The following is a 27174-nucleotide window of genomic DNA, read 5'->3' on the forward strand; positions in this document are numbered from 1 at the left end:
ATTATTATTATTTAAAGATGTAATTTTTATTATTTTACTGTATGTGTATGAGTTAGGGCTGCATGATTTGCAGATGAAATTGAATTGCAATTTATCAGATGTAAAATGCGATTTACTTTAGTATCATAAAAGAGCTTCAGGTTTGATGTGGTGGTTTTAACAGCACCAAAGAAAGACTATGCATAATCTCAAAATATGCTACACTATGGTACTGTTCATTTAATACCAAAACATCATTTAATTTTTAACACTATTTTTATTATTGTCTGTTATAGGGATGCAACAATACAGTTAGCCCACGGTTCACCTCGGTGAACCCAGTTAGCACCTCGGTTTTTTAACACTGTGTTCGGTTCGGTTCTCATGGATGACACGTGTTTGTTTGTCTTTTATACTATAGGCAATAGGAACAGTAAGAGGTTGAGGAGGAAAAACTAAGGCCAATTTATTGCAATACTCATTTTGTTTTACTTAAAAGCCAAGAAAAGTACACTTGTTCCTAGTGTATTGTATAAAACAAATTAACACTGAAATTTCACAGCTGCTGGTAGCCACGAACTGGGGAACACATAAAATCCTACACTTTTAAAATAAACATACAAATAAACATGTCGAATAAAGATATTTGTATTTAAGTAAACATAAATAAACCATCTTATTTATCTCGGTGCTAATAAAGTGCAAGACGGTAGTCTGTAATGCGGATCGAGTGCTTTTATAAAATGACAAAAGCCCACGTCTCCCATCACCGAAAACGGCTGCAAATCTTTAGCAATAAACACCCGCACATCCTTTGTTATTTTTATGTGTCTCTTGGAACCAGTTGGGTGTTTGCTTGAAAGATTCAGCAAGGGATTGTTGCTATTTGGAGGACTTTATTACCTTCTTTGCTATCCTGCCTTCAGACAGTGATATTGCTGGGTGATGGCGCTGCAGATGTGCAGTCATGGTTAAACGTGTAAAACAGTGCTTACACAGTTATTTTTTGTTCACCGTTTTTTATCGTATTGGCATTATACTTGGTGCCAATAAAATGTTTAATAGAGCTACATTCAAACATTATTTTTACCCATTAGTGTCTATCTAACCCGCCACAGTTTACATTTACCTGATGCATACCCAGCTAAACTATTTCCCCCTTAATATTTCATGTCATACTTCAAAGAGGGAGCTGTTCATAATGTTGACTAATTGCCGCTATTGACATGGATTCTGCATCCCTGCACCTGTAATTGCATGGCATTGTGTGAAATTGAGTAGTTTAGGACATATTTAGTGTTTGAGCAGGTAACAGTAGACCCACTGGCCCAGAGTGATTCACAGGACATGCAGACGTGTCGGGGAATGCAATCCATTGTCTGGGAATGCAGGAATCTCCTTTTCCAACCTCAAGTGGAAATTCAATGACTGAGGCCTATTTTTGCCCTCGCTTGAGTTTTTGATCCCCTCCCTCGCTCCCTCCTTTAAAATAATGAACAGTCAGCCAGTCATTATTGCAGGATAAACCCTGATGTGCTTGTCAGGATCCTCACACAAAAAGCCAAGGTGTCTGGTGTCATCCTCGAAGAGTTTATTTAGTGATAATGACCGGATAGCTGTACATCGCATTGCATTAACATACATCTGGCTGACGCTTTCAATTCAGTGCATACATTTATTAGGTATACACACATTTACCATCTTCCTTCTGGTTGAAATGTACATGTGAAATCCCTAATCATGACCCTTCTGATGATCTGTTTGGACAGTAGATCATCTATATCAGGGATCACCAAACTTGTTCCTGGAGGGCCGGTGTACTGCAGATTTTAGCTCCAACCCTAATCAAGCTAATCAAGGTCTTAAGCTGCGGTCACACCATAGTTTGAGTTTGTCAAATTCTGTCGTATGGCTCTGCGAAAAGGGGGGGATTAAACAAGATGATTAGACATTTAAAAAGCAAGCGATTGCTCCATGTTTTAAATTTCTGTCCATAGAGGTCATGTTTTGATCCTCGATTGGTCTCACGCAGTCTAGTGAGGCGATTTCGCAGGTCAGAGTTCACCAAGCTTGAACTTTGCGCATTTCCTGTCTGACGTATTGGCGTGCGTATGAATGGAAGTCTATGGGAGGAAAAGCCCAGTGTGACCGCAGCTTTACTAGGTATACTTAAAACACCCAGGCTGGTGCGTTGAGGCAAGTTGGAGCTAAACCCTGCAGGGCACCGGACCTCCAGGAGCGAGATTGGTGACCCCTGATCTATATCAATGCATTGAGTTACTCTGTGATTGGATGATTAGATATTTGCATGAATGGTCAGTGTTTATGTATTCCATTCATATTGAAGCTATTAGTGCAGTGGATTTAAAGAAAGTTCCCTGAAATATGAAACATTCTGCTCGTATGAGATTCATCATAAGCAACAAATTCAGTCAGATGTGCCCGACCCGTACCAACCACTTTCTCCTCTCTCTTCTCATTTCTCTTATAATTTTCAGAACTTTTTTTTTCCTAGTGACATCCATGAAAAGCAGTTGCTGCACATCCTGCCAAAATCTCTACTGGATTTATAGCAGCACATCCTGCTCCTTTTCTCGCTGCGTCTCTGTCTCTCTCAGTGTCTCCTCTTATTCACTCTCTCTTTCCTCCTGCTTTTGCTCTAATGCCCTCCAGCCACAAATGTGCTGATGCATTGGAGAGTCCGAGCTAAGCTTTTGGTTATATGGAACCAGGCTTCAGCTTGCCAAACATCACCAAACAAATAAAAACAGCATTTGTCCGTAATGCAGCTCACTTTCTACGAAGACCCATGTGGTTTTACCTTGGACATTGGTGATATTAGAAGACTTGTTTACGGTGACATTTATCCTGCACTTATAAAAATAAAGATTATTTACTTGTATTGAGGGTAATTGGTGGTTCATTCCGCTGTGGTGACCCTTGATAAATCAGAAACCAATCTGAAAGATAGTGACCGAGTTATTAAAGGTGTCAAAGCATCTTAGGCCCCTTTTACACTAATGGATTTTCGTTTTAAAACGCAGAAGTTTTGCTACGGTTATGCCATCCGTCCACACTACGCCGGAGTTCTCGAGCGCCGAAAACGAAGCGTTTTGAAAACGATGGAGAGGCCGTTTTCATTCTGAAAGGCTGCTGCTCCATCTCCGTGTAGATGAAGAAAAACGGAGACATCTGAAAACGGAGGCGGGACTGCTTAGATTCGCTACCTGATTGGGGCTTTTGTGTCATTGCGTATCCTTCCCTTATTCGTCAAGCCCCTATCACATGACTATAACACATGGCTTTAACGCTACCGGAAGACAGTACTGTAAACAACAACATGGGCACAGAAATGGGAGTGTTGTTTGCACTATTGTCTGTTTTAGGCACCATTGTGCAGTTATTCATTTGTTACGTTTAGTAACAACTCGACCTCGTCGTCTTTCCACAAAAATACCTCTCTTGCTTTCTTTGCCATCGCGTTTTATGTTCAACCGGCATTTGTTGACTAACAATAACCAAATGCCTAGCGAGACGCATGCTTTCTGTTCATACTAGAACGAGCATGCCCAGAGTGCGCGAATGGTCACGTGATATACGTTTGTGGTGGCGTAGTGTGGACGGAGATATGTTCAGAGACGCTAGGTGAAACGCTAGTGTGGACGCGGATAATTTTTTTATCTAAAACACGGTTTTAAAACTAAAACGCACTAGTGTAAACGTGGCCTTAAAAGCATAGTTCACCTAGAAAAGTTTATTTGCTGGTGATTTAAGGGGGGTGCAGTGGGTAGTAAGTAGGTCGCTAGTTTGAGCCTCGGCTGCGTCAGTTGGCATTTCTGTGTGGAGTTTGCATGTTCTCCCGTGTTCCTTTGGGTTTCCTCAGAGTGCTCTGATTTCCTCAACACTTCAGACATGCTGTAGGTAAATTGAGTAAGCTAAATTGTCCATAGTGTATGTGTGTGAATGAGTGTGTATGGGTGTTTCCCAGTGCTGGGTTGCAACTGGAAGGGCATCCGCTGCGTAAAGCATGTGCTGGATAAGTTGGCAATTCATCCGCTGTGGCGACCCCAGATTAATAAAGGGACTAAGCTGAAAAGAGAATAAATGAATGCTAGTGATTTTCATCAGTAGAACATATACACACCATAAATAGTAGTAGATGATATACCACATATATAGGTAAATCAATGGATCAGGAGTCACTTAAAGTTCTGGTTGTATTGACTTGCATATTATGACCAAACAAGGACTATGCTTTAAGCTAGAAAGCTTTTTATGTTGTACTGAAGCCTAAAACCTTCATTCTGGATGGATGAAGTTGAATAATTACCAGCAAACTGTCTTTTCGGGGACCTTTCAACATCCACCCAAGCTTTCTATTGCACAAACGGTTCTTTGTACTAAAAACATCAACACAGGCTCATTGAGAAAACGTACCCCTGTATATATTTCTGGAGAGCGTGAATTATGTAGCCAGAGCTACATATGCTATGGTGCAGTATGGTGCCATCGATGGCTTCTGTTCCTATTCGCGCTAGCAGCTAACTGCTTACCTCGGTGTGGACGGCCTGTTACCGCTGTTACCAGTTTGCCCAGTAGCTCACTTCGTAGGCCGGTGGACGTGACATGTAGAAAGGAGTTGACCACAGTGACAGGGTTCAAGTTTGGCAATGAATGGTTTCACAAAGCAGGTAAAACAAAAACAAATGGCAAAAAATAAACAAGTGAATAACGGTGAGAATGTGGTAAGATCTGAAAACGTGATAAAAATGTATCTGGATTCCTTTTGAAAACACTATCGGTTGGGTTTATGGAAGGAGGTGATCGGGCCAATCTGTTCTTTTGAAAACACTGTCGATTGGGTTTAGGGAAGGGATCAGGTCAATGGTTGGTCCGCTGATCTGTCAGTCAGTCGAAAGAAGCCTCTGGTGAATTCATGAAAACAAAAACCGGAAAGAAAAAAACTCACCTCCTGAGATGTATTTCAAACTCTCCAGAAATATATACAGGGGTACATATCAATAATAAGCCTGAACCAAAAAAAACTCTTTAATGCCTTCACAATGAAAACCCAATCTTGGAAGCTTTATTTTAAACAATGTACTTTCCATCTTGAGCATTTTTTGTGATTATTAAAATCACCATATAAAGTTTTACGAGAAGTTCTAGCAGTGCACAAATTATACAGTCGCTTTGAATATGGCTGATGTTTTCAAAGATATTTCAGTGGGTTTACGTTGTTCACATTAATCCAAATTGTCTTTAAGTCTACAGATACAAAGCTAAAATTTGCTGCTAGCTGAGACTTACAATTGCAAGCATGCATTTATGGCACTCTGAGTAATTGTAATCTACATTTTGAAGCTAAAAGTTGTTTAAAAATGATGTTAACGATGTAAAAACAAAATTACATATACTCTAGTTTTGACTGACCTTTTCCTAGCTTTATTTAGGGAGGTCAGACCCCCCAAATCCCCCTTAATTCACAACCTTTGCTCCATCTGGATTGGGTTTATGAAAAATTCACCTACAAAAGAAAGTATCTTTGAGATTTCCCTTCCTCTGAAACTTCAAAAGTGAAACTTAAGTGCGAAGTTTAATAATAATACTAATGCTCTCTACTATCATAAACATTTTTGATTTGCACACTAAAAAACTGAAGAAAAATGCCTCATTATTTTTCTCCTCTGAAACTTCTGAAGCACAGCAGGTCGTGTGACCTTCAGCACATAAACACAACTATGTTAATCGGGATTGTTGGCCCGTGGCATCGAGTTGTTATATAGCACATGAACCAGATCTGATGCTGGAGGCTTGCCATCGCTGTCCTGACACTGTCCTGAGATCTGTGCTCGTGTGCCGCCCAATCAATCAGCTGGCTTTATGGGACAACTTCGGCTGGCCTCCAGTCACTTTTATTGGCGCTCTCAATTTCCTGCGCATCTCAGCAAGCAGCAAACGCTCCCATAACTCTATAGGTTTGTCAGCACGGATTCAGACAGAGGCAGAGGTATGGATTTCATTCTTCTGGCTCAGGCTTGTTTCACACAGGCCTGCATTCCCAGATTACTGTCTTTTGATGTCTTTATTTCTTGGTGGTTTGACACTGATGGAGGACAGCAAGAGAATTAGATTCACCCCTGGGTTTATTTCTGGTCTGGCCATTCAGTGACCACTAAGTGAATATTGGAAGGGATACTAAGGGTTAAAATACCACAGATAATCCTCTTGGCAAATGCAGGTCGAGTCCTTTTTTGTTTGTTTGTTTGGTTTGGTTTGGTTTGGTTTGGTTTGCTAACATCACCAAATCACCTTGTTTTTGTTTGGTTTGGTTTGGTAATATCACCACAGAACCTTGTTTTGTTTTTCATTTCGTTTTGTTGATAGTCAAATTACTTTTGTTTTGCTTTGGTTTGTTTCACGAACATGACCAAATCCTTTTTGTTTTCTTTTGTTTTGTTGTTTACAGTTGAGCCCCTTTTGTTTGTTTGATTGTTGGTTTTGCTTTGGTTTGGTTTGGTAACATCACCAAATAACCTTGTTTTGGTTTGTTTTGATTTGGTTTGTTTTAGTTTGGTTTCATTCGCTATCATTAAACAACCTTGTTTTATTTTATTATGTTTTGTTGTTCATTTCGTGTTGTTGACTGTCACAGCCTTTTTTTGTTTGTTTGTTTCTTTTGCTTTGATTTGGTTCACTAACATTAACAAATCCTTTTTGTTTTGTTTTTTATTTGTTTTGCTGTTTACAATCGAGTCCTTTTTGTTTGTTTGATTGTTTGTTTTGCTTTGGTTTGGTTTGCTTGCATCACCAAATCACCTTGCTTTGGTTTGGTTTGTTTTAGTTGGTTTGGTTCGTTAATATCACCAAATGACCTTGTTTTGTTTTGTTATGTTTTGTTTTTTATTTCATTTTTTTGACAGTCAAAGTCCTTTTTTGTTTGTTTGTTTTACTTTGATCTGGTTCACTAACATCCCCAAATCCTTTTTGTTTTTTGTTTTTTTGTTGTTTACAATAAAGCCTTTTTTTTGTTTGTTTTACTTTTGTTTGGTTCACTAACATCACCAAATCCTTTTTGTTTTGTTTAGTTTTGCTTTTTGATTTGTTATGTTGTTTACAATCGAGCCCTTTTTTGTTTGTCTCATTGTTTGTTGGGTTCGCTAACATCAGCAAATGACCTTGTTTTGTTCTATTTCATTGTATTTTGCTTTGGTTTTGTTCACTAACATCACCAGATCACTTGTTTTGGTTTGGCTCGGTTTGCTAACTTCACCAATGCCTCTTGTTTGTTTTTGTTTTTTATTGTCAATAATAATTTAACCATGCATTTTAACAAAAATATATGATTCAGTCTTTTGTAATCCATATTTCTTTCTGGATTGGTTTGATTCACAGTAAAGTTTTTCCTTTTTTTAGCTCCATGTGCAAAAACCAGCTAAACATAGCACAAACAGAATCAGATTAATCAACTACTTTGGCACTATATGCAGTGCTCTTGTAGCATAGGACAATGCTACGTTAAATGAAAAAGTAAGAAATATGAAATAAAAAGATCTGGGTTTATTCTGTAGCAAATGAATCCAAATGGAAAGTCAGGCATTACACATAGCTGGCATACCTGCAGTGTCTTATAATCAGGTGGCAGGTGAGTCGTGTGTGTGGCCGTGTGAGGAGACTGTGTTAGACTGTGCTGACTCTGCAGATTTCTGGGATACCATCCTGCACCTGGATGCACTTTTGAGAACTTTCCCTCTTTCTATAATCAGAAAACATTTCTTACAGATTTATTGTATATTTTGCTAGAAATGTAGAAAGTCTCGGAATCCAAGGCACTTTCTCAACGCATGTATGCGATTCCACAGAGAGAGAGAAAAACAACAACCTTTATTTCCTCACACATTTCAATTGGAAACACATTGCATTAAAGAATGGGCTGTGAAAGGCATGTCATGTTGACATTAATATGGATTTGCTATCGTCTGATTTGTTTGTTTACTTTGGCCGCGCTGTATAAACATCTCTCCATTATGAACTAATACTGCAGTCAATACAAGTGCGCTTCGTGACATTTTGATGGTTACACATAGATTTACTTCCCTTCTTCCTTCACGAAAAAGACCATTTTATCTGGTACTCAATACCACATTGTTTCAGGGTGAAATATACACCACATTACAGTAAAACGCTTTTTTAATGCAACATGTCTGCGCGGCTCCTCCATTTGTTAAAATCTTGGCCGGAGAAGACAGTCTGAGTCGTCCTCCTACGCCAGACTCCCGCTGCGGCCGCGGAGTGTGTGTTAGCATAAACTCTGATAGCGAAGCCAGTCAATGTTAATGGACCCATATTGACAGACATGCAAATAAGGGTTATGGTTTATGTTGGCAAAGCTCCGCTCTCGTCTTGAGTCGTAAATTTAGTCTCTCTCAAGTTGTCCTGTCGTGGCCGCGATCCAAAAGACGGTGGGTGGTAGATCCAAACATTTAGTTATTTAATCCTTCTGGCAGCGGAGTTGTGGATCACATCAGCTTTGGCTCTGCTTATAAAGAAACGCTCTTTACCTCAACATTTATCTCGCCGAGAGCTACGAGCATCTCACTAATGGTAGATTGTTCGAGCTAAGTGTGTTGACGTTAATGAGTTTGGAATGAATTTTTTTTTCACTGCAAAGCGGGTACGAGGTGTTATGTGAAACTCTGCTACAATTCTTGACCTAAAATGCTCATAATCTGATCATCTGTGCATATTAAAAAAAACTTTTATCAGTATGTAACACATTTGGCTTTTCCAGGCCCCCCAGCTCTTTCGTTTGGATTTGATGACGTCACAAAGCCAATTTTAGTTCTGTTTTGTTTATTGTTGACATCACTGACCTCTCATTTATTATTAGTTATGTTTTATTGACATCACCAAGATGTTTGGTCTAGTTTTGCTTTTGTTTTGCTTCGTTTACTCATGTTACTGAGAGTTTTGCGTTGTTTTGTTCGCTGACATCACTAAGCATTCATTTGTTTGGTTTTCTGACATCACTAAGCATCTGTTTTGTTTTGCTTTTTGTTTTGCTGTGCATTGTTTGCTGGCAATATTAAGAGTTTTTTTGTTGTAGTTTTTTTTTTGTTGTTGTATTTTTTTGACGTCACTAAGCATCTGTTTGTTTTGCTTTTTGCTTTGCTTTGTTTAGTAACATCACTAAGAGATTTGTTTTGTTTTCTGACAAGAGTTTTATTTTGTATTCTGAGATCTAAGCATTTGGTTTTTTTTCTGACATCACTAAGCATCTCTTGTTTTGGTTATTTTTGTTTTGTTTTGCTTGGTTTGCTGACATTACTAAGAGTTTTGTTTTGTTTGCTGACATCACTAAACATTTGTTTGGTTTTGTTTAGTTTTCTAACATCACTAAGCATTTGTTTTGTTAATTTTTTATTTTTATTTATTTATTTATTCATTTTTTTTGCTTTGCTTTGCTATATTTGCTTAGAATACTAAGATTTGTGTTTGGTGACTACTAAGCCTTTTGTTTTGTTTGCTGACATCACCTAAGCATCTCTTGTTTTGGTTATTTTTGTTTTGCTTTGCTTTGTTTGCTTTAAATACTAAAAGATTTGTTTTGTTTGCTGACAATACTAAAAGTTTTGTTTTGTTTGCTGACATCACTAAATATTTGATTGGTTTTGTTTTGTTTTCTGACCACTAAGCATTTTTTTTTTTTCATTTTCGTTTTTGTTTCTTTGCTTTGTTTTGTTTGATGACAATACTACGAGTTTTGTTTTGTTTTGCTTTGTTTGCTGACAAGACTAAGTTGTTGTTTTTTGTTTTGTTTGCTGACGTTACCAAGAGTTTTGTTTGCTGACAATACTCAGTTTTGTTTTTGCTTTGTTTTGTATTCTGACATCACTAAGCATTTGTTTTGTTAATTTTTTTGTTTTGCTTTGCTTTGTTTTCTGACAATACTAAGAGTTGTGTTTTATTTTGTTTGCTGCCATCACTAAATATTTGTTTTGTTTTGTTTGCTGACAATACAAAGAGTTGTTTTGTTTGGTGACATCAGTAAACATTGGTTTTGTTTGTTTTTCTGACATGACTAAGCATCTGTTTTGTTTTGCTTTTTGTTTTACTTTGCTTTGTTTGTTGACAATACTAAGAGTCATGTTTTATTTTGTTTGCTGACATTACTAAGGGTTTGGTTTTGTTTTGTTTTGCTTTTTGTTTTGTTTCGCTTTGTTTGCTGACAATACTGAGAGTTTTGTTTTGTGTTGATTGCTGCCATCACTAAGCGTTTGTTTTGTTTTTACTTGCTGACATCACAAAGTATTTATTTGTGTTCTGTCTCTTCTTTTCTTTTTTTTATTTGCTGGCATCACCGGGCAGTGTTATTTAGTTTGGTTTTCTTGATTATTATCAAGCCCTCTTGTTTTTTTTTTTTTTGTTTGTTTTTTGCTTTACTTTGTTGACATCACAAGCCCACTTGTTTTGTTTTGTTTTGTCATCTTTTAATCTTTTTCATCTCATATAAAACCATAAAATTTTTCTTGTTTAATATAGTTTCATTCTAAGTTATTCATTCTTAATTTTGAATTTATTTCATGCTCAAATGTTTTACGTTTCAGTAGCCCTATTTTAACCAAAATCATTTATAATCCCACGTCAGCTACAGTAAGGACAATTTTCCATCTGCCACCTTTTTTTCGCTTTTCTTCATTAGCTGCTCCCTTTCTCAGCAGAGTTTAAAGACAGCCAAAAAAGTGGCTCGTGTGGTTTGGCGCAGGCATTAGTGTGTGCATTCGCAACCTAGAGAACATCACAGAAGGAGGCTCTAGGACTGCATTCCCATGGGTCATTGCCGTGATGAGTTTTGATGAAGGGTTAAGCACTGCACTTACCAGGAACATAGTAATTTACCAGGTAAATGTGTTATTACAGCCATTACTGCGCGTGCTCTCTAGACAGGAGGCGTCTCTGTGCTTACTGGGGGAAGCCAGACCCCAGTTATGAAACTTTCGAGAGGGAAAAAAGTGCGATGATGTGAATCTTGGGACACACACGGGTGGTCTTCCAGAGGAAGAGACAAATCCATTTCTGCATTCTTTCCCAATAAAAGAGGCCTTATTGTCATGTTTTTGTGCTAGAACACGTCGGCCCATCACATCACAAACTCAAACCTGAGTTTCAGTCATAAATTTAGCTTGTGTAGTCATCGGATTCAATCGCAGCTGATCGTATGTGGTTGTGACAGTTTTATTGAGCTGAGTCAGTGCTGTTTGCTCAAGGGCTCAGATTTGAAGCGCAGCCGTGCTCCTGCAAACAGAAGATCCAGCTAAAGATAGCGCACATTCCTGCGGTTCTGCCTGATAAGAAAGACCGGCTCCAAATCTCTGGCTCTTCATTTCTAGCTTACATTCCTCGCTTCTCCTCTCCCGCTGTTGTTTTTGTTTTTGTCCATTTTTCTCTCTTTTCGCTCGCTCTACATCATTCATGGTGTTTTGCGAATATGGAGGAGGGGTTTGAGGGGAGAAGTGTTTCCTGTGCTTGTGTCTGGGACCCTCTTCCTCTCTTGTTTCTTGCACACTTTCTGTTTATCCTGCAGTGTTGAGGAAATTTACAATAGTTACAGTAGGTGAAGTTTTACAAACTAATTTCAAGAGGAAAAAAATGATAGACTGCAGCTGGCCACCCATCTACATTCATTAGTTAGCCAAACAGATTCATCCAAACTCGCTATAAGTAGCCTAGCTAGAACTACTCCCTTATCTTCGTTTTCCGAAGAAACCCCCCTTCTCCTCCTTTCCTCCTTAACTTCCGTGGAGCTCTCGAGAACCACCTGATCTCGTACTCCTCTCGCATGCTCTATGGACCTGGCAGAACCCCTGGGCTCAACTATTTCCGAGCTCAGGGTTCTCTCCCGGGACAGCATGCCAAATCTGCTGACAGTTGTCAAACAATATCTAAGTGTGAACTCTTAAAATAAGTTTTTCAGAAGCATGCAGTAGCAATGCTGTGACCAAACAAATAAAAAAAGTGAAATTTTTCCAACAACAAGCTACTTTTGTACTAAAAAAGGTGAATTGTTGGTTTGCTTGTTTGTTTAAATGAAGTAGATCAAAATATGCAAGTTAAACATTTAGTGTGAATGTATCTCTTGCAGTGTGATGCTTTCACACCAATTCCTAATAGTTTTTGTGCCTGATTAATTATCTTATATATTGCATTCAACATTATATAGGCTAGAGTAGTTATACTGACCCAGTAATTATTTTTTTATGCACAACACTTGGTGTTCGCTATAAAAGAAAAAAATATACATGCATATCATACTTTACATGCAGCTTAAGAACAATTGCTCTTGCAACGAACTGAACGCTTTTTTACAACTTTATTACCTGTTATTCACAGCCTATGCAGGTTTTGTTCCCTAAAGACATCAGTTGTGCACTCGCTATTAAACAAACAGTGTGTCAGCTCATGTGTGATTTCGCAGCCGCAAATACATCATTACATTAAGACAGAAATGACAATTTTGGGTGAATTATATCTTATAAATACTGTATGTCACACTTTAAACACTGTTTGGAGGTGTTCCAAATGCACCTTCCCGAGCTTCATGCTTCTCCCGAACTTGAAAATATAATTGACTGAATCATAAAGATGCTGGATTAAGATCATATGGGGGGGTCAAATCGAGATTGCGGTCTTTATCCGTTTAACCGTGCACCACTTGTTTAGAAAAATCTGCAAATCTTAAATAATTTAATCATTTTCTACCTAATTATTGACTCTTAATCTCATTGTTAAACTCTTAAGCTCAACTATTGACTCTTGAATCAACTTGGCAGGTAACTATATTGAAATACTTTTTATTTTTAATCTACAAATGAAGAGCTCTGATGCAAAAATCTCAACGCAATCAGAAATTTTCTTCTAAAATGAGCATTGTTATTACAAAGAGTTTTGTTTTGTTTGCTGACATCACTAAGGGTTTTGTTTTGTTTGTTGACCTCACTAAGAGTTTTGTTTTGTTTATTGACATCACTCAGAGTTTTGTTTTGTTTGTTGACATAACTAAGAGTTTTATTTTGTTTATTTACATCACTCAGAGTTTTGTTTTGTTTGTTGACATCAACAAGAGTTTTGTTTTGTTTGTTGACATCAACAAGAGTTTTGTTTTGTTCGTTGACATCACTAAAAGTTTTGTTTTATTTATTGACATAACTAAGAGTTTTGTTTTGTTTGTTGACATCTCTTTTGTATGGTTTTGTTTGGTCTCCTGACATCACTAAGTGTTTTGTTTTGCTTTGCTGACTTCACTAATTGTTTTGATTGGTTTTCTGACATCACTATGCATCTGTTTTTTTGTTTTTTGCCTTTTGTTTTGTTTTGTTTGCTGCCATTATTAAGCATTTAGTTTCTGTGTACTTGAAGCAATTTCACATGTATCTTGTAGCATATTTGCTACGTTGTTTTACTACTTTTTTGCAACTTTTTTTTTTACTAACAACTACTTGTTTCGAAACATCTACAAACCGTAAATAGTTTAACCTTTTTCTACTTAATTGCTGACTCTTAATCTCATTGTCAAACTCTTAAACTTAATTTTTGACTCCTTTTTAAAACGTTTATTTATGTGCTTTTTGCATTCTATAAAACTACAACAAAACTACAAAAATAGAAAGAAAAAACAAGACAGTACAATAATAATAGATATAAAATACAACATATTAAAACACTAACCTATGACAGAACAACAGAACAAAAAGGGACAAATGCACATGAAAGCAAAATATAATTTAGCTGGACAGGTAATGCATAAATAAAAGCAATTATAAAGTAACATTGTTCTTACATTACCAAAAAAAAAAACACATTATTAAAAACATTACGCTCAATCTTTAATTACAATTATTGATCTTGAATGAACTCTGAAGGTTACTTGTACCATATTTAAGTACTTTAATTATCTACATATGAAGAGCTCAGATGCAAAAACCACTGAATGCAATCTGAACTTTTCCTCTAAATTGAGCATTGTCATTAGACTCTTGTGTGTAGGTTCAGACATTTTAGTTTTATAGCAAAGACTTTCTTATTTTATGCTCTTCAAAGTGAAATGACTCAAGGAGACTTAGAGTAATGGACATTTTCTGTGGAAATTTCAGACAACGCTTTCATTTTTGCATCTCTTCAAATCTATAAATCGTATCAAATAAGAAATGTGCAAGACTTCCATAAGCAAAATGAAAAAGCCCAACTGTCCAGCAACAGCTCTGAGATCACAAAAGAGAGGGAGGGAACAATCGGGATGGAGGGGGGGGAAAAAGGAAAAGGAATGGAATGGGCAATAATTGTAAGTCGGAAAGAGCGAGAGAGGGACAGTGAGAGAGGGAGGAGGCCGTGATTGAGAGTTTGCACCATAATGGGAGGGAGAAAAATGGAGGAAAGTAGGGAGGGTGTAGAAGAAAAAAAGGAAAGGAAGAGGCCGGCTTTGGCCCTTTCTGGTAGCTCCAGCTGCAGCGAGAAAGAGACTGAAATACTCTTTGTGCTGGTGTATAATCGGGACGCCAGAGAGTGAATTTCTGCAATGTTTTGAAAGCTGAAACGCTCCAGAGGTTATCATCAGGTATACGCCGGTCTCGAAACGGCCCGTCTGAGGCGTCCCAGCGCTGAGATTAATGACAACAGCTCAATATCTCTTGGGTGGGCTTACCATGTACCCCGCAGTATATTTAGTCAGAGTCTTTCTGCTTGACTGAGTGGACATCCTGTGCTAACATCCTTTCCTCAGCCATTCTCTCGCTTTCTTCCCTCTCTCTCTCCCCCCCACACCATTTCCATTTTAAGTGGTATTACGAAAACAAACTTGTGATCCGTTTGATGTCGAAAGATCGCCTGCATCTGGGAATGCATGATTTTTATTATTTTTTTTCTGAAAAGGTTAAGCTAATACTCGACAGCAGCTGTGGAATCCAGATGCACATGATTATATCAAGCAAAGAGTTGGTTTGTGTTGGGGCGTGAGAGTGAAGCATAACACACATGTTCTGTTGTTTTGCAGAGTCTGACACTCAGGATTGAAGCATGGATGATGATTTCGAGCGCCGCAGGGAGCTCAGGAGACAGAAGCGCGAGGAGATGCGTCTGGAGGCTGAGAGGTAACGCTAACTCTTCAGTCAGTTCACACTGCTATTTAAGTGGTGTTAATGTGGCGAGGTCTTCAGATTCATTGCACAGCCACCGCTGGGGATGATTGTTACTGATTGTCAACTTACGCAAGATTTAAAAGTCACTCTTGATGTGTTTTCAATTGAACACAATATCGAAAAAGTACTGAAAAATCGAACTCAAGTAAAAGTACCATTACTTACCCAAAATCTGTGGTAAATATTACTCCAAGTATGAGTAACAAGCATAGACTGTGAAAGATATGGACATAGTATCCTTGACGCCACCCATAGGTTTCTGAAGACCGCAAATGAAGCTACAAGTAGGTGTGGCCAACCGTCACCATTTTGTTCGCATGTAATCGCACTTACCAAGGGTTACCATATAAGGGCAAAGAGGCGGAGCATGAGTGGAGCTACAGACACCTGATATAATTTTGCTTAGATGGGCTTTTCTTTGGGAGATGCGCTTAATACTTCATTACCTGCAACTTGTTCATGTTCTGACCACATGTGCTTAGTTGTACACTATATCAATGAAGTGTTTAGTCTTTTAAAAACACTGTTGTAATACATTGCGCAACTGAGCATCATTCTTAAGACGTTTATCTACAGGAGGAAACTCAAATAACTCCCAAATACTTCAAATATGGTCTGTGTTAGTAAATGCAAGGCTATTTATGAAATCCAGGGTTACCACTGTGTAATGTGAAGTGGCGCTGACAACGGAGGTGCGGATCAAAATGCAGGTTTATTGAGAATGGTCAAGCTAGCAACGCTCACAATCAGGAGCAAAAAGATGTATGCAGGCAAATCTAGAGTCGTAGTCAAATACTCAGGTAAATAGTCAGTACAGGCAGGCAGCAGGAAACGTAAACAAACACGCAAGGCGAGGATCAAAGCAAGGCAAGAGAAAACGCATCAAGACAGTATATCAAGACTCAGCACTGAGTGTGTGTGTGTGTGAAAAAATACATTCTCTTTTCCAGCAAATGTCAATTTATTATCAGTAAATGTTTCCTACATATTTAAAACATGCACCGTCTCTATTTGATGTCTCTCAAGGACCAGAGTTTTCAACCCTTGAGTAAGAACTAGTTTATTTCTGCTAATTACCATTCTCTGGCTGGGAATGACATTTTTACAGTGTCTGGCAGTGCTTAATGTGTAAAATGTGAGTTCCTGATACAGATTGGGGTAAAGGATGTAGCATGTTACCAGAGGAGGGAGAGGTGTCGCAGACGGAGAAGTTCGGGGAGTAGCGGACAAAGAGGGTTGGGGAATTGCAAAAGAAAGTGAAGAGCGGGGGATGCATGTAAAGAGGGGGATTGGTAAAATGAAATGCCGGATCAGATTTCAGAGGTTACGAATCTGGCTTGTTGCAGCACAAATTAAGCTCCGGTGTCTGGTATAACGTTAATGTTGTTTTCGTGTTTACATAGATGAATATGGCCATGTTGTAAATGTACAATAAAATTATGATCCTATTGTCTCGTTCTGATAACATAAGATATGCCTTCAGTGATTTTCTAAAGATAAATACCAAAAAATAAGAGAGGGTGCTCGCTGCAGAGCCATTTGAGCAGAGCTGAGCTCCAGCGAGGGGGAGCATGAGCTCTCACTCTGCCTCCTGTAAGCTGTTTTAATGCGTACACCAACCCCACCCCTAACCCTACCCCCAGTGACATCACTCGTAGAAGAAGTGCAAAAAAGGTGGAGCTCAAGCTCAAGCTCCCCCTCGCTAGAGCTCAGCTCGCCAACAAGTACCATATCATCCACATATTTAAATAAATATTTAACTAGTGTCTAACCATCTTACTAGTAATTGTTACTAGAGAAATAATGGTAACACTTTATTTTGATGGTCCATTTGAGTATTAGTAGACTGTCTGCTTAATATCTGATGATACTGCTCCTCCAACAGACATTTAACTGACTATGAGAAACCTTGCTAGTACACGTCAACTTACACTAACCCCAACCTAACCGTCTACTTATAATCTAATGAGAATTAGTTGGCATGTAGATGCAGTGTAACTTAAATTCAACAAACGGACCATCAAAATAAAGTGTGACCAAAATAACTAATGTTATTGGAGGACATTTTAATTTGAGCCAAATGTGAAAATGAGGCTTTTCCAATTGTAACGCAGTTCTAGCCCAAAGCTTGACAGAGCGTGCTATTAAAGCAGAAAACTGGCGTTAACATGACAAATGTTAAACATCAGGATATTGGCACATTTGCGAGCCTTTTGACCATTTAAGGCAAAGCGACACTCCCTATAAACGCCAGAGGCATTGACCCAAATAGACATTTTGCTCCAGCCCTAGATGAGAACTATCAGAGAACTGTGCGTTTCTGCAAACACAGACCACAGCTGTTTCATGCACATGTCAAAAAGAATTATGGCTAATAAAAATGCAAATATAATCAAGCTTATTATCGTTCCGGCAGAGCGTGGGATGGCATGAATCAGCTCTAAATCGATATCTTTCAGCAACAGTTATGTCTGTTATCATTGGCTAGGATGTTAGACTGGAGTTACATGGTGTACAGTTCATTCCGAGTGTCAGCTTCCCGTCTGCTACGGCCTTCCTGCTTCCTGAATGCTTTTCTTTTTTCCTAATTTAGGATATATGGGTTACTTTTCACCTAATCGCAGGGAGTAAGCGCAAAAGCTGATGACGCACCGATTAGGGCCCATTATATTTTACAGCACTGCATAAAACGAATGCTTTTTCTGGCTATATATTATGAGCCTCTGAAAGGCTGGAATTGTGCATCCCATGCCAAGTATCGCATTTGGCAGAACGCTGCAAATATAACCCGTGTGACACGACGTGATCTTGTGTTTATATTCTTCATGGAGTCATTTCAATCTGGCAACGCTCATCTCCTCCAGCTCGGGGTCGTGATAAAAGATTAAACCGGCCTATTAAATCGCTTCCATTATGCAAAGATGCTGTAACAATCAATATTTACTCTCTGCCGGTAATTGAACTAGTCAAAACCATGTGTTGTCAGTCCATTCAGAGCGGTCACGGTGGACACAAAAGTCAGTTTTCGGAGTTCGCATGATAAGCGATGTCACTTTGCCAGATCGCAAGTGTTTACTGGTAGTGATTTTTTGTCTCCAGACGGTCCATGGTGCGAGCAGAAGGACAGCGGGCAGGCAGATGTTGGCAGAAAAACAAGGAGAGTCCGATAACGCTCATACATGCGGGAGCAGCTTGGCATCCAGCTGTATTTCCATCAGGCGATGATGGTTTGAAGCACGCCAGTCCTTTCTTTCTGGAAGATTTGCCAGTGTTTCAACAGCTGAAAATGACAGGAGAGGGAAAAGTGAGGCTGTGTGCTCTGTTTTCTGTCAGCGCGATTCAGTCGGTTGTTGACAATCTAAAATGTCCAGCACATTTGGTTTATAGTTTTACTCGCCATCTGATTAGTCAGCATTTTCATGGGCAAATTGATTTAATGCGTCTTGGAAAGACAAGTTTAAAGACATTTCCTCAATTTGAAAGGCTGATTGGTTTAATCAAGTTTGAGGAGTTTGGAAGTTTCATTGGTTTGGTTTGGTTATAATAAATAGTTGTGACTTCTGCAATATATTTGTTCAGTTTATTTATGCTGCTGTTGTTTATGATTGCAACTCTCTACTAGCGGGGCTTCCAGCTAACTCTATCAAAACCTCTTCAGATGCTTCAGAACGCAGCAGCACAAGTGGTCTTTAATTAACTTAAAAGAGCACATGTCACTCCGCTACTCATCCGCTTGCACTGGCTGCCAGTTGCTGCTCGCATCAAATTCAAAGCTCTGATGTTTGCTTACAAAGCGACTTCTGGCTTTGCTCCTTCTTATCTGCTCTCGCTTCTGTACAAGTATATATGCTGTAAAAGTATTCTTCATTATTACTTCACGTTAGTATTTAACTAACATTAGCTAATGGAACCTTATTGTAAAGTTTGGCCGGTGTCATTTATGTGGGATTGTGTAAATGTACACACTTCGCCACAGTTTTAATCTTCTTACACTGTAGAAAATGCTGGGTTCCACACAATTCCTTCATGTGTACATCACATTTTGTTTAACTTGAAGGTTTTCCAAATTGAAGTGGATTGAACATAAAACAATCAAGTTATGCCCCAAAGTAATTAATAATTGTGTTGTTTCTACTCATGTCAAAAGTTATATTCAACTCGGTTTGAGTGTAGTAATATCTGCCTAAAAAATCTACATCAATTTTGCGCACCATTCCCTTTTAGACTGCTTGCTATTTAAATGAACTGTCTTTTTTCTACACTCTGGTATACTGTATTATCATCAATTTCCCCCCAAAACATCAGCCGTAAAGAATAAAATGTGTTTAGTCGTCTTACATGAAGGTCATTCCTGTTAAGGTGGGCGGTTCATAAGGTGCCTATAGTCAAACATCTGGCTCTGCGAGACTATAACAACAAGATCATAGATCAGGTCTGCTTTGGATTTAGTAAAATAGCTGGTCAGAGCCGCTTCTGGGATGACTGGCACCATCGAAGGGTCGCCAGGTTCATGCTGTTTTTTTAAAGCAGCGAGATGGATTCACACACACACACACACATATATATACACACTGAGTTGAATGGGACTGCAGTGGCCTTTTCTGAGACAGGTTGATATGTTCCAGCTCTGCGCCGGGTCACTGATACTCTCCACATACACACACTGGATTGTTTTGACTGCTGGCTCCGCGTCCACGCTCACCATTCTGACTAATGATTACCGAAAACCTGCCGTTCCTGTCCAGGCCGTGCTTTCTATTTTAGCAGCGGCTGCAGAATGCACTTGTGTTTTTGACATTATAGCTGCTTTTCCGTCCAAATCGTGTGACGAAAGTTGGATTATTGCGAAAGTCATTTGTAACTAAAGCAGCGGTTTTCGGGAGTTTGGTTTTAAAAAAAAGGGGGGGGGGGTGCCCAAACTTTTGCGTATGAAGGGCCAAAAACCAAATATCAGTGAGAGTGTGTATAAATATACTAAATTCGGTCCCACTTTATATTAAGTGTCCTTAACAATTATGTACTTACATCAAAAAATAAATACAATGTACTTACTGTGTTTATAATGTATTTGAGAACACTTGTGGTGCTTTTGAGTTGGGATAGAGGTTGGGTTATGGACAGGTTTGCTGGTATGGGTAGGTTTAAGGGTGGGTTAAGGTGTAAGGGATGGTCAACAGTGTATTTACAAATGTAATTACAAAAGTTAATTACAGATGTAGTTACATACAGGTATTTAATCAAGCTTAAGTACACAGTACATACATGTATTTACACAATAAGTACTTTGTAACAAACTATTAATTCCTGTGTAAGTACATATTAGTTAAGGCCACTTAATATAAAGTGGGACCCTAAATTCTATTACATTAGAGATGCCATAGTTAGCCACAGCCATGTCACCCTGCAGCCCAAGACCGGTTACTCACTGAAGCTAAGCAGGGCTGAGCCTGGTCAGTACCTGGATGGGAGACCACTAGGGAACACTAGGTTGCTGTTGGAAGTGGTGTTAGTGAGGCCAGCAGGGGGCGCTCAACCTGTGGTCTATGTGAGTCCTAATGCCCCAGTAAAAGTGAAGGGGACACTAAAACTGTCAGTGGGCGCCGTCTTTCGGATGAGACGTTAAACCGAGGTCCTGACTCTCTGTGGTCATTAAAAATCCCATGGCACTTCTCGTGAAAGAGCAGGGGTGTAACCCCGGTGTCCTGGCCAAAGTCCCTCTATGGGCCCTTACGATCATGGCCTCCCAATCATCCCCTCTCCACCGAATTGGCTCTATAACTGTCTCTCCACTCCACCAATAGCTGGTGTGTGGTGAGCGCACTGGCACCGTTGTCCTGTGGCAGCCGTCGCATCATCCAAGTGGATGCTGCACACTGGTGGGGGTGTGAAGAGACCCCCCCTCATGATTGTGAAGCGCTTTGGGTGTATGGCCATACACAATAAATGCGCTATATAAATACACATTACATTACATTACATTACAGCTAATTTTCTTTTTTTTCCCTTAAATTTAAAAAAAGATTGAATACATTACTTTAAATTGTAATACTAATGCAGTATATCATTTAAATTAAAACCTTTTGCAATAAAAATCATAAACAATCACATTTATAACAGTGGAACTCAACGCTGGATGATTGGATTATTACTGATTACGGATGAGAGACTAGCAACAATCAATCATATCATGTGCTCCTCTCGAAATTAGTTTGTAAAACTTGACTTTACATGACAAGCAAAATTAAATAAAAGCACCTGTAGACACACTTCTATTTGGAAAGTTCATTTCAACAGCACATTTCTTGATGCTAAAAGTGTTATTCATTAAACTTCTCAATAGTGACAGTTAAGACATTTGTTTATTTATCAAAAATATTAAGCAGCACGACTGTTTTCAGCATTGACAACAACAATAAAGCTAACACTTTTATTTTGATGGTCCATTTGAGTATAAGTAGACTGTCTGCTTAATATCTGTTAATACTGCATCTTCAACAAACATTTGAATGATTGTGAGAAACTTTAAGTTTAAGTTTAAAACTTTATTAATCCCCTTGTGACAATTAATTTCGACATGGTGGTGCTTCACATATACTATAACAAGAATGACACACTTAACACAATAAACATCAACACTTAACAGCAAGTTCAAAAAACAAATAATAATCGATCGATTAACTACATTGATTACATAACCTAATTGCTTCAGGCACAAAAGTAAATTGGAACATCCTATTGTCCTTAGACGTCGACCAAGGGGCATCCACTCAAAATGTTTATTTAGGGGGGGTGTGCTGTCTCCTACTATTTTATGTGCCATCCTCAACACCTGTTGTTCGTAATAGTATGCAAGTCTTCGCAGGGGAACTCCCAAAATCTTTGAACACAAATTAACGATGCCTTAAAGACGATTCTTGTATTTTATGGACAGTGAAGAAAACCAACAAATAAAGGAAAAGGACAAAATACTTTTAATAAATGACTTAAGAATAACTTTTTCTACATTAAAAGAGTTGGGTTTCTGCAATTAAAACAGTCTTTGATGAGCCCTATCAACAATTGTTTGTGTATTTTTATCAAATTTCAACCTGTTGTCAATAATTGTTCCTACATGTTTGCAAGTATGTCAACTCGCACTAACCCCAACCTAAAAGTCTACTAATAACCTAATGAGAATTTGTTAGCATGTAAATGCAATGGAACTCAAATTCAACAAGCGGGCCATCAAAATAAAGTGTGACCTCCAGTGTTTCTTGAGCACCCCATCATCCAGTCAGAATGTTGTCCTAAGGATCATGTGACACTAAAGAAATAATGCCTCAGGAATGATTTACACGAGAGTTTTAGCAGCTTGTCTACAGTTTTCTCTATGGAGCGACGACCATCTCGGCTCCACACATCTTGCGCAGTTCCCATGAGAGTTCAGGAAGAGCTCAGGAAATAACACCCATCCTCGACGAATGGCCCGTTGCAAACACTCTTTCTCTCTGGCCGCTCACTCGAGGATCCGTGCATGTGTTGAAGGGATGGCTAAAAAAGTGCAGGTGATCGTCTGATGTGTTCAAATAAGGAGCGGACGGATCTGAAATGAAAAGGTCAGGAGGTGCAAGGAAAGAGACGACCGGTCATGGGAAATAGTGCAGTTTTTTTGGCAGGATCCATATATTTCTCTCTCCCGACCCTTGTGATTGCTCTCAGGAGCCTTTGCCCTGTGTGCAATGTTTTCATTGACATTTCTGAGATGTCTGAACACGCAAGTAAAATACGGCCAGATATGTCAGCTGTATTTGGGCCTGGCCACGCTATTATGCGAGCAAATTAGCTGCAACATTAACTGCATATCAATGTAATTTCCCTCACTGTAACCGTGGCTTCCTTTCCGCAGTTTATGAATGCTATAAAACATGTTGCTCGCTGTGTAGCTCTCACCGCGCGCACTATAAAATAATTAATGCTACGCGGGCTGAAAGATGTGGTCCATATGGGAAACGTGTTCAGCTGATGTCTTGGTTGACGTCCCATATCGCTTCAGGTGCTAATGCTATGCCAAAGCATTGCCCTCGAAACACACTTACTGCTGAGAAATGCAAAGACTTATAGTTGGATGGTAATGCAGCAGGAAGTTCTGATTTACAAAACATGGAAGTCATGCATGATCAGCACAAAAAAATGGGTAGTGCTTTCATTTAGTAAACAGTGGTGTACTGTAGTATAATTTACCCTATTGTTGTAGTCATTTATAATCAAAGGTCAAAGTGTTTTTGAACCAAACTATAGTGTAAAGTATACATGTAAGCTGTTTGATAATGAATTTTACAGCATACTGTAGTATCAACTAAAGTGAACTGATAACACTGTAACATACTTTAGCTTTTCCTACAGTAAACAGTGGCATACTATAGTATAATTTACCCTATAGTTGTAGTAAGAGTAAAAGCTTAAAGTGTTCTTGAACCATACTATAGTAAAGTATGTATTATAGTATCTACAATCCTTTGATAATGATTGTTGCACAGTTGTAATAACTATAGTGAACTGATAAACTCTAACACTATAGCATACTTAGCTTTTAAAGTATAATAAAGGCTGAGTGTTTTTGAAACGTACTATAGTAAACTTTGCTTAATAGTGTGTACAACTCTTTGTTAATGCATGTTACAGCATACTGTATAGTAAAATAGTACTATATAATAAATACAGTAGCATACTTAAGTTTTAAATAAAGTTAATGGTGATGTACTGTTATGTAATTTACCCTATAGTTGTAGTAAAGGTGTTTTTGAGCCATACTATAGTGAAGTATGTATTATAATATCTACAACCCTTTGATAATGAATGTCATACTGTAGTATTAACTATTGTAAACTGATAAAAATGTAATAAATACCATAGCATACTTTAGTTTTTACTACAGTATCAATGGTGTACTGTAGTATACTTTAGCCTATAGTTGTAGTAATTTATAGTAAAGGCTCAGTGTTTTTGAACCATGCTATAGTAAAGTATATAACTCTTTGATAAGAAATGTTACAGCATACTGTAGTATTAACTATAGTGAACTGATAAACTGCTATACTGTAGAATACTTTAGCTTTTACTGCTGTAATCAGTGGTGTACTGTAGTATAATTTACCCTAAAGTTGTAGTCATTTAAAGTAAAGGCTCAAAGTGGTTTATAACCGTACTATACAGTAGTAAAGTATACATTTTAGTATCTACAACTCTGATAAGGAATGTTACAGCATACTGTAGTATTAACAGAAATATTGCAGCATACTTTAGTATTTACTGCAGTAAACGGTGGTGTATTGTAGTATAACATACATCATAGTTGTATAAAAATACAATATTGGGTCATTTGTTTATATTACTATAGTTACGTTACCATAATAACCATAGCAAGATTACGTAACTGCTTACTATAGAATGGTCAACGGCAGTGTTTACTGTATATTACTCTAGTATTTATCCATATGAGATTTATTTAATTATTTATTTATCCATTCTGAAGGGATTTCCATAATTGTTAATAAAGAATAATTTCCCTTGAACTGAAAAAATGAAGGTCTGTTGTGTTGTAAAAACACACTTTAAAAAGTTTTCTTAGTTCATCCAGAAATAGTTTGTACTACAACACCCACTGTAGTGTTAAAAGAAGCATTATTTGTAAAAAATGATTGACTGAAGTTGAGTCAACTTTGAGAGATTTTTTTTTCGTATCTCCCAGAATAGACACTTCAGTGTAGATGTAGTTTGGATGGTAAGTTTGGGTCGTTGAGGACAAAAGCAAAAATGACCAGAGTGCGAATCAGCAGGAATTCAGCCCTCTATATGATTTCACTCTCCCCAAGGTTTTCCATGGGCGTTAGCAGAGGCACGTTCAGCTCTCTGAACACATTCCTGATCACAGCACATACCAAGAAAGGGCTTTTTCTCAAGATTAAAGGCTCTGGTATACTCGCACAAGACTTCTTCATTGGTTTCAGAGTTTTTAAGAAGATTAGTGGCTGTATACAGTTACCAAACATCCATCTAAAGATGTCCGAACAATATGTGAATACGGGCTTTAGGCCTGCGAAATATCTACACTGTTAACAATTTCCTGTACAATCTAGAGCATCTCACTGGCAGCAGTTCGCCAGTAACTTACTGTAATTCAGTTATAGCAAAGGAATACTGTATTCACATTCACAGCACAATTTATCTTGCTGTATATGTCTTTACAGTATTGTACGTGTTTATATATCTCGATATGAATTTAACGTCCTCATTTGTAAGTCGCTTTGGATAAAAGCGTCTGCTAAATGACTAAATGTAAATGTAAATGTAACAATGCAGCTTTATAATACTGTTACAAACTGCATAACTGACCAACAGTAAAATACAGTTTATATTGCAGTTCCGTTCACCAGTAACTTACTGTAAATCAGTTACAGCAAAAGTACCATATTCACATTTGCAGCACTATTTATCTTGCTCTACATGCATTTACAGTAACATACATCTTTACATATCTCAATATCATTTTCACAATGCAACTTTTTGACATACAGTACCATACTGCATAACTGCCCTACAGTAAAATCCAGTTCATATTACAGTTAAATGCTGTGTAATTTTCAAAAATCAAGACTGTATATAATTTCAGCATAGATAATGAATTTATATTGATGTTGTGTTTATATGATCAGAACACAAGACATTTGTTGACTCACTGACGAGTTTAACCATAACGGAGTGAACATTTCTTGTATGCATGTATTTTAAGGCCTGAGAGAGTTTAAAGGATTCAAACACAAGATATTGTTATGTTATGTATTATGTTATGTATATTGTTATGATCACCAGCGGTGTTTCCTTCGCCGGAGATCACTTCCGATATTCTTACTGAAATGCAACTTCCAGAACTCTTTGCGCCCATCAACTCCTGCAATAGCTGTACACTCATACAAAGACACAGCTGTAGCTTATCTTACTAATTACATGGACTGATTCGTAGGACTATAAAGACACTTCACTTTCACATTCACATGGCTGAGTCTTGTTTCTTCACAAACATTGCAAATCGTTTTTGGTTGCTTGATTTTCTGTGTTTTTGATTATTGCCTTGTAATCGTTTTGATTCATTGCCACCTAGCCTGACCTCTAGCCTGTATTTACGCTTATTGCATTAGCCTACCGTTTTGCTCCTGTTCTTGACCATTGCCTATAGAACCTTGCTTTTAATAAACTGCCTCGTCTGCGTCTACTTCGTATCATTTTATTCAGCATTAAAATTGATAAAAAAGAGATTTATAATACTGCAAAACTTATTTAAACTAAGTGCTGTACTGAACTTCATATTTAAAGAATCTTACACAGAGCTGTTTTCAACCTCAACAATAATAACAAATGTTCCTTGATTATCAACAAAAATAGACTAATGTTAGTAATGCTAGTAATGATGCTGGAAATGTCAAACAGATATGTTAAATTGTTTTAATATGTCACAATATTCTTGTTTTTAATTTATTTTAAGTGAAATAAATATAGCTTTAGGTGTCATTCACACTGAACATGTTTTTTTTCCATTGCAATGCACAACTTTCCATTGTTGTTTCATTGTGTTTAATGTAAACACAAAGTGCGCAAGCTTCTGTTTACAGTAGCAAGTTAGCATGACGGCAACATTGTGGAGGAGACACTTAAAACATTCCTGAGCGTTACTCTCATTTAGACCCATTCTGTGTGAATGACCTCTTTTAAGATATTTCTATCAAAACCCCAAGCTTCCAAACGTGAATAAAATAACACAGGTTTGCGAATTTGAAGAAAAAAAACAAACAAACAAACATCAGTAAGAGATAAAACAGCGAGATGAAAAAAAGCTTGTCAGAGAGATGTGAAAACTTTATTTAGGTTACACAAAAGTCTCCAAGCTGTCGCGTGGGCCACACGCCACACTGCTGTCAAGACCCTATGATCATCTACCAGACCCACACACACACGCATACACACAGCTGAC

General features: G+C 38.1%; 1 protein-coding gene across 15 annotated transcripts in view; it reads left to right on the top strand.

Moving 5' to 3' along the window:
• The window catches only part of cald1a (caldesmon 1a), a 91366-nt gene that overhangs the window by 23296 nt on the left and 40896 nt on the right, over positions 1 to 27174 (top strand). For 10 of the 15 annotated variants that reach the window (XR_012401433.1, XR_011010876.2, XR_012401435.1 and 7 more), the window contains 1 exon segment: positions 15026 to 15122. Coding sequence is in view for 9 of the 15 variants with exons in the window: in NM_001114883.1 (NP_001108355.1) it covers positions 15049 to 15122 (74 nt within the window). In the remaining 6 variants the exon portion in view is untranslated. 15 annotated transcript variants of the gene reach the window in all.

The sequence above is a fragment of the Danio rerio genome, chromosome 4 (assembly GCF_049306965.1).
Source record: "Danio rerio strain Tuebingen ecotype United States chromosome 4, GRCz12tu, whole genome shotgun sequence".
NCBI classification, from domain to species: domain Eukaryota; kingdom Metazoa; phylum Chordata; class Actinopteri; order Cypriniformes; family Danionidae; genus Danio; species Danio rerio.